At 39.2% G+C, this 8711-nt stretch overlaps 1 protein-coding gene across 5 annotated transcripts in view; it reads left to right on the top strand.

Moving 5' to 3' along the window:
- ATP13A3 (ATPase 13A3) overlaps nt 1-8711 on the top strand; it is a 102383-nt gene that overhangs the window by 39342 nt on the left and 54330 nt on the right. For all 5 annotated transcript variants that reach the window (XR_003548395.1, XM_014585363.2, XM_014585364.2 and 2 more), the window contains 4 exons: nt 2318-2449; nt 5968-6147; nt 6288-6445; nt 8153-8341. Coding sequence is in view for 4 of the 5 variants with exons in the window: in XM_014585363.2 (XP_014440849.1) it covers nt 2318-2449; nt 5968-6147; nt 6288-6445; nt 8153-8341 (659 nt within the window). In the remaining variant the exon portion in view is untranslated. The remainder of the gene's footprint in view (nt 1-2317; nt 2450-5967; nt 6148-6287; nt 6446-8152; nt 8342-8711) is intronic.

The raw sequence follows: 8711 nt of genomic DNA, 5'->3' as shown, positions 1-8711 counted from the left end.
GGTCCACTATGGGGGAGTCCAGCGACAGCCATTACGCTAACTGCTGGTTCCCGACTTTCTTTTTTTAAAAAATTATTATTTATTTAATTTTATTTATTCATTCATTTATTTTAATTTGACCAGAGAGAGACACGGGGAGGGGGGGAGGGAGAAAAGAAGCCACCAGGTCTGGGACTCAGACCATGGTCAGCCATGTGGGAGTGTCCATCACCCTAACCACGATGCCACCTGCTGGTCTCCGGCTTTGAAGTATTTTTAAGCAATGACTCTTTGCATGAGGAATTAAGCCAGATAAAAGGTAGATGAGAAGTTAGTAAGGTGAGGTTGAGAGTGGGAGAGAGGAGTGTTCTAAGAGTCCAAAGGCCTGGAAATAAGATTTAGTGCAGTCATTTAAGAACTGAAAGAAACTCAGTATGGCAGATACAAAGGGCCTTCTGTATGGTATGTTAAGGAGTTTGGACTTGTCCACAAGGCAATGAAAAGCCATTGAAGGGTTCTTAAAGCAGAAAAGTGCTACCATATTTGTTCTTTGGGAAAATCCATACTGGCTTCCATGTTCAGACTGGCTTAGAAGAGAATGATACTGAAGACATAACCTGGATCAAGGTCGGGGTTGTGGTGAAGAGTGATGAACTAGATTTGAAGGATACTTAAATACAGGCATTGAATAGGCTTTGGTGATTCTTTGGATATAGGGTCGTGGGCAGGGCTGGATGAATGGGTGAATGTTAGTGCTATGGATTAAATAGGGGATACTGGAGAGAAGCAGAATTGTAGGCAGGGTAATGGTTTGGGCATGTAAGTTTGTTTGATGAGATGTTGAAGAAATAAAGGAGATAAGAACAGCATCATAGGCCTTGGAGGCAGTAGTCACTTTGATTTATTTGTTAATAGAATGCCAAATCAGTTTCTATTCTCTTTGACTCAGTCTGCACCTAAGTGATTACTTCCTTCTCTTTGTTTCCTAGTCACTTGCTAGTCTAGCTGAGAACATCAGCGCTGCCCCCAGTTGCTCTCAGATGTGTAGTGTGCCGCCCCCAGTTGCTCTCAGATGTGTATTGTGTCAGTACTTACCCTCCTCTTATTCTGTTGTTTGGGGATATTTGCAGTGTTAGGACAGACATACCAGTCAACCTCTATCTCCCTCACCCTCTTTGTATAGTTATAGATATCATGCCATTTTGTTTTCTTTCTTTTTTTAATTTTTTGCTATAAGTCATATGCACTCACCAGATGAGAAGGAGAGAAAGGGAAAGTGAGAAAGCATGCCACCTACCCCCTCCCAGGTTGTGATCACACCACAATTCCTTCTCCATTCTCCTCTAGGAATTTTGGGGCATGTGAGCACACACACATGGCACGTTTTTCAAGCTGCTGGGTCTGGGACTTGAGCCACGTTGTCAGCCATGTGGGATCCAGCCACCTTAACCATCACGTCACTGGGTGACCCAACGTTTTATTTTCTGATATACCTAAAAGGAGTAGAATTTCAAATGGTGTTAAAGCTTTAAGAAAAGTCAATATCATTTTTAAAAAGTTATTTTCTTATAATTTAGTAAATTTCTTTCTTCTATTAGTGATAGAGACAGAAGTAAAGAGATAGCATCCCAGTCAAGGTTTTGATACTGTGGTCCCCCCTGCCAGCCCTGGATCACAGTTATGAGGCTGGACCCTTCCCATGTAGGTCAGGCTCACAGAGCTTCATGTTACTGCTATACCACTGCCCCTGCCCCTACTGCCTTATTTTCGAAGGAAAGAAATGAATGTTTGTTCTCTGTAAGTGTTTCAAAGCAGTACTTTTCTCCCCCATCTTTATTTGCAAACTATTATAATTCTTTTCTGAGTACAGTGTTAAACCTTAGGAAGAAGAAAGAATGAGAGGAAGAGATGATACCTAAACATAAGGTGGCCCTAAAGAAAAACCTTTTACCCGTCGGAAGATCTTTGTAAAAAGTATTTAGCGAACTTAAATTTCTAAGGAAATAATGAACTAGATAAAATATTACAGTGTTTAATTTATAATTTGTCAAGGGGGATGTTGGGCTTTAGTTATGACCTGTGTGGCCAGAAGAAACTTGGCATTCCCTGTGCTCAGTCGGTGTCCCGTCAGGGTACAAACTGGCTGACATGTCATGCCTCGTTAGCCAAATAATCTTATCTGTTGATACTTTTATTTTATTGGGATGTTTCTGTTCAACTCATCATATTATTAACTTACCAAGATCATGTGATCTTTGGATATATTGTTTTGTTTGCTATATTTTTATTCCAGTTTGAAGAATTTTTTTTTAATCTTCTTTTTCTTTTTTAAATTCAGAAATAGAAGAGATCTTTTCTACAGACCTTGTGCCAGGAGATGTCGTGGTCATTCCACTAAATGGAACAGTTATGCCTTGTGATGCAGTGCTTATTAATGGTACTTGCATTGTAAATGAAAGCATGTTAACAGGTAAACCAAATGAGTTAATATCACGTGATTTGTGTGTAGTTATATTAGGATTAAGTAGTTTCAGAATTATCTGTGTTTAAATCACTATTCTGATATCGATTTCCTCTCATGCCTACCTGTGGCCACTCTCGATAGGAGAAAATGGTTTATGGTAAGGGAAGAGGAAAGAAGTCCTTCTCCACAGAGAACACAGCATTTTGCTTGCCTCCCCTGTTGTGTAAAAAGTGGGAATAAGTAAAGATTTTATTTATTGGTTCCAGCAGTTAGCATAATGGCTATGTTGCTGGACTCCCATGTAGCCAGCTGCAGTTCGAATCCCGGACCCGGTGGCTTAGACTCACGCCAGGCACGTGTGCGTGCGTGCCCAAGATCCCAAGAGGAGAATGGAGGAGAAGGGATTGCGGCATGGCCATCCCCCCTGGGGGGTGATTTCTCGCTTTCTGTCTCTCTGTCTTTCTATCTTTGTGGTGAGCGCACGTGCCCTATAGCAAAAACCTCTCCAAAAAAAAAAAAATCACAGAGCTTCATGTTACTGCTATACCACTGCCCCTGCCCCTACTGCCTTATTTTCGAAGGAAAGAAATGAATGTTTGTTCTCTGTAAGTGTTTCAAAGCAGTACTTTTCTCCCCCATCTTTATTTGCAAACTATTATAATTCTTTTCTGAGTACAGTGTTAAACCTTAGGAAGAAGAAAGAATGAGAGGAAGAGATGATACCTAAACATAAGGTGGCCCTAAAGAAAAACCTTTTACCCGTCGGAAGATCTTTGTAAAAAGTATTTAGCGAACTTAAATTTCTAAGGAAATAATGAACTAGATAAAATATTACAGTGTTTAATTTATAATTTGTCAAGGGGGATGTTGGGCTTTAGTTATGACCTGTGTGGCCAGAAGAAACTTGGCATTCCCTGTGCTCAGTCGGTGTCCCGTCAGGGTACAAACTGGCTGACATGTCATGCCTCGTTAGCCAAATAATCTTATCTGTTGATACTTTTATTTTATTGGGATGTTTCTGTTCAACTCATCATATTATTAACTTACCAAGATCATGTGATCTTTGGATATATTGTTTTGTTTGCTATATTTTTATTCCAGTTTGAAGAATTTTTTTTTAATCTTCTTTTTCTTTTTTAAATTCAGAAATAGAAGAGATCTTTTCTACAGACCTTGTGCCAGGAGATGTCGTGGTCATTCCACTAAATGGAACAGTTATGCCTTGTGATGCAGTGCTTATTAATGGTACTTGCATTGTAAATGAAAGCATGTTAACAGGTAAACCAAATGAGTTAATATCACGTGATTTGTGTGTAGTTATATTAGGATTAAGTAGTTTCAGAATTATCTGTGTTTAAATCACTATTCTGATATCGATTTCCTCTCATGCCTACCTGTGGCCACTCTCGATAGGAGAAAATGGTTTATGGTAAGGGAAGAGGAAAGAAGTCCTTCTCCACAGAGAACACAGCATTTTGCTTGCCTCCCCTGTTGTGTAAAAAGTGGGAATAAGTAAAGATTTTATTTATTGGTTCCAGCAGTTAGCATAATGGCTATGTTGCTGGACTCCCATGTAGCCAGCTGCAGTTCGAATCCCGGACCCGGTGGCTTAGACTCACGCCAGGCACGTGTGCGTGCGTGCCCAAGATCCCAAGAGGAGAATGGAGGAGAAGGGATTGCGGCATGGCCATCCCCCCTGGGGGGTGATTTCTCGCTTTCTGTCTCTCTGTCTTTCTATCTTTGTGGTGAGCGCACGTGCCCTATAGCAAAAACCTCTCCAAAAAAAAAAAAAAAAAGATTTTATTTTTTTTTTCTAAGAGAGATTGTTGCTATAAGGTGCATGTGCTCATCAGAGAGAAAGAAAGTAAGAAATCACCCCCTAGGCTACACCACAAACCCTTCTCTATTCTCCTCTTGGGATTTTGGACATGCATGCAAATGTACCTGGCGTGAGTTTCAAGCCACCAGATCTGGGACTTGAACCATGTTTGACTATGTGAGAGTCTAGTGATGTAACCATTATGCCATATGTTGGTCCCTTATTTATTTTTTAAATTGGGAAGAAGTTAGCTTTAAAATGAATTCCCTTTGGAATTCATAATGTAGAGGCAGATTGTGAATTCATTAAAATTACTTTATTATATACATCATTTTTAATTGAAATTTTTTGTCATAGTCTGGCAAGAAAATGATTTCTAAACAATTCATTTTGAAATTTCTAAGCATCTTTCCTTTTTTTTTAATCTTTTTTTTTTCTTTTTTTCTAGTTTTGCTATAGGTCATGTGCATACTCCAGAAGAGAGGGAAAGTGAAAAATCATCCCCCGGGGTCATGGCCACACTATGATCCCTTCTCCTCCATTCTTATCTCAGGATTTTAGGCACTCCACACACGCACACGCATGCACCCAATGTGATTTTCAAGCTGCCCCGGTCAGGGAAATGAACTGTGCCATTAGCCGTGTGGGATCCAGCACCTTAACCTCCATGCTACCTGCTTATCCCGAGTCTTAGCTTTAAACATATTCCTACATACTTGTTGCCTTTGAAGTGAGAAGCATAAATTATATAAAGAATTAAATTTTGAAAAGAACTCGGCTGTTTATAGTTGTTTAAGAGAAACCTTTGTCTTAGTCCATCCTAAAATTGCTAACAAAATACCTGAATGGGTGATTTATAAAGAATAGAGGTTTATTTGATTCATATTTCCAACAACTGGAAAGTCTAAGAGCATGGGGCCAGCTTTTGGCTGGCCTCCAGTGCTCCATCATAGCATGGCAAACAGAAGCAAGAAGGTCAGCAGTGTGTGTAGAAACTGACCTGAGGGAATTGACTCTTTTCTGCAAGAGTAAGAATTTATGTCTCTCAAAATAGCATTCGTCATTCATGAGGGGGATGCCTCCATGATCCAGACACTACCTACTAGGCCTCATCTCGTAAAGGTCTTACCACATCACAGTGCCATTGTATCAGGGACCAAATTCTAACATAAACCTTTGAGGGGACAAACCATTATTCAAGCCATGGCCATCCCCATGCTACTCATTCTTCTCTTCCTTGCGTAGATGCCTTTTCTTGTGTGTGTGTCTGTGTCTGTAGGCAGGTATTAGATTTGGGGTAGGTCTTTACATCTGTTACGTACCTGAGGTAACAGTGCTTTCCAATTCAGTCCTTTCAGACAAGAGAATAGGTGCTGGGTCTATCACAAGTACCTGGTTGTCATCCTTGAAATTATTTGAAACTGAACAACACCATTATTTCTGACTATAAATAGTTATTACCCTTGAGTTACAAATTACTTTCTGAAATTGTGGGAGACAGAATTTGGTATTTCTGTATGAGAAAATTGGTAGACAAAAAACTAAAGTGACCAAGCTATCATAGCCATATGTTATCCACATTCAGAATTCTTCATGACTATTGTAAATAGTGGAACATTTAGGACAGTGAGTTTTTTTAAATGTTTGATTTCTATGCTTTCTTTTAAGAACTTGTGAATTAACTTTATTTATTTATTTATTTTAGGAGAAAGTGTTCCAGTGACAAAGACAAATTTGCCAAATCCTTCAGTGGACATAAAAGGAATGGGAGATGAATTATACAGTCCGGAAACACATAAGCGACACACTTTGTTTTGTGGGACGACTGTTATTCAGACTCGTTTCTACACTGGAGAACTTGTCAAAGCCATAGTAGTTAGGACAGGTAGAAAATGTTTTATTGGATCTTACATGTCTTAGCCTATTTGATAATTGGTGAATATTTAAAAAGGGATTCTGTTTTGGGAGGTAATTCTCATTTCCTTGTAAAAATATAAGTAATTTTCTTTTACATTTTTTATAAAGGATTTAGTACTTCTAAAGGACAACTTGTTCGTTCCATATTGTATCCCAAACCCACTGATTTTAAACTCTACAGAGATGCCTACTTGTTTCTACTGTGTCTTGTAGCAGTGGCAGGAATTGGGTTTATCTACACAATCATCAATAGCGTTTTAAATGAGGTACGTATGTGGGACTGTTGGAGGTTTTTTTTTCTTTTTCTTTTCCTTTTTCTTTTTTTAAGAACTATTTTTTTTTTATTTATTCTTCTTCAATTTGACCAGATATAGAGACAGAGAAGGAGAGGAAGAGGGAGAAAGTAAGCCATCAGGCCTAGGACTCAGACCACAGTTGGCTGTGGGGTAGTCCAGTGCCTTAACCACCAAGCCATCTGCCAATCCCGAGAGGGTTTGTTCTTAAGTTCTTAATTATTTATCATGCTATTATGAATTTGAAATATGGAAGGGAACCAGCAGTTAGCGTAATGGCTATGTCGCTGGACTCCCACATAGTCGACTGCGGTTCACATCCCAGACCCAGTGGCTTAGAACTCATGCCGGGTGCGTGTGCGTGCGTGCCCAAGATTCCGAGAGGAGAATGGAGGAGAAGGAGTTGCAGCGTGGCCATCCCCCTTGGGGGGTGATTTCTCGCTTTCTGTCTCTCTGTCTCTCTCTGTTTCTGGTGAGCGCACACGCCCTATAGCGAAAACCTCTCAAAATAAAAAAAAAAGAATTTGAAATATGGCTGCTGAAGCTGAGGAACTAAACTTTTAATGCTAATTTAATTAATTTAACTTTAAAAATCCATATGAGACTGATAGGTATTGTATCAGAAACTTCAGATATACAGCATTTCCATCATTGCGGTAGATAGTTCTTTTGGATAGCTTTGGTTTAGATAATCTTGCTTATTCTCTTATGACTTGAAAATGGGCAGGGAGGTGGCACACTGGTTAAGGCCTGGACTGCCACATGGTTGACCTGAGTCTTGGACCTGGAGGCTTAAAACTCATACTGAGCATGTGTATGTGCATGCGTGCCTGCCCAAAGTCCTGAGAGGAGAAAGAATTAGCAGGGCCATCCCTTCTGGAGGGTTATTTCTCACTTTCTGTCTGTCACTCTGGCGAGTGACGCCCTATAGCAAAAAAATCTCTTTTAAAAAAGTGTGGGGGGCAGGAGTCTGGCAGGTATTGTGATAAAGGAGCTGGACTCCTACGTGACTGACCACAGTTTTGAGTCCCAGGCCCAGTGGCTTGAAAAACATGTTGGACGAGTGTGCATGTGGTGTGAGGCCGAAGTACTGAGAGGAGAATGATGTAGAGGAGAATGATGTGGCCATCCCCCCTAGGGGTGATTTCTTTCTTTCCCTCTCTCTCCCTAGTGAGCACATGTACTCTACCGTAAAAATCTAAAATCGGGGGAGTGAGGAATGGGGGTCAAAGGTAAATATTCACCAAAAGATTTATTTTCTCCCCCTCCCCACTGGGATAGATAATATTCAGTATTAAAATGATTTCTGATTGCTTAATTGAGGGCACCTCTCTTGTCCAATTTTTCTTTTCTGTACCTTGTAGATACTGGCACAATACTGTGTTTTTAGGATGTTTCAATATCTGACAAAGTTTGTGAACTACTTTGGATGTGTGTTGTGTGAAGTATGTAGGTTATTAAAATGAGAACCATGTTCTGTAAAAATAGGTGTCATTGTACAATTCATTGAACTTGCTTTTTTTTTTTGAAGGAAAGAACTATAAATGATTAATAGAGTTCTGTATGTACACACATATAAAATTGAAAATAATTTAGTCTTTTTTACTAAAGAAATATCCATATTAAATTAGTAAATGTTTAATATTATGGGTTTGATATTTATATTTGTGTTAATTATAGGTAGAAGTTGGGGTCATAATTATTAAGTCTCTTGATATCATTACAATTACTGTGCCACCTGCACTTCCTGCTGCAATGACCGCTGGTATTGTGTATGCTCAGAGAAGACTGAAAAAACTCGGCATTTTCTGTATCAGTCCCCAGAGGATAAATATTTGTGGACAGCTGAATCTTGTTTGTTTTGACAAGGTTGGTTCAGTTTAATAATCATTCTCAAAGATTACATTGTGGCTTTTAAATACTTAGATCAGTGTTTTCCAGTTTCTTTGTCAGTTAATTTGCTCACATTCTTTATTGTTCCTCTAGTTTTCCTCCTCTACAACTTATTTGGCATATGCCTTATTGTCGAATATTTCTTATTTTTTGAATTTTTAAAATAGCTTTGAGTATTGCTTATTTGCTTAGATCTGCAGTTGACTAGTCATTCAGATCCAGAATTACATCTTCTTATAAGTAAGTAGTAGAAGTAGTAAAGTTTATACAATCTGTCTTTGGATAATTCTGATTTAACAGAATAGGCTCCCTACGTGTGTGTGTGTGTGTGTGTGTGTGTGTGTGT

This window comes from Tupaia chinensis, unplaced genomic scaffold (genome assembly GCF_000334495.1).
Source record: "Tupaia chinensis unplaced genomic scaffold, TupChi_1.0 Scaffold149658_1, whole genome shotgun sequence".
NCBI lineage: Eukaryota > Metazoa > Chordata > Mammalia > Scandentia > Tupaiidae > Tupaia > Tupaia belangeri.
The sequence above is the reverse complement of the archived record's forward strand: the minus strand, read 5'-3'. Positions and strand labels throughout refer to the sequence as shown.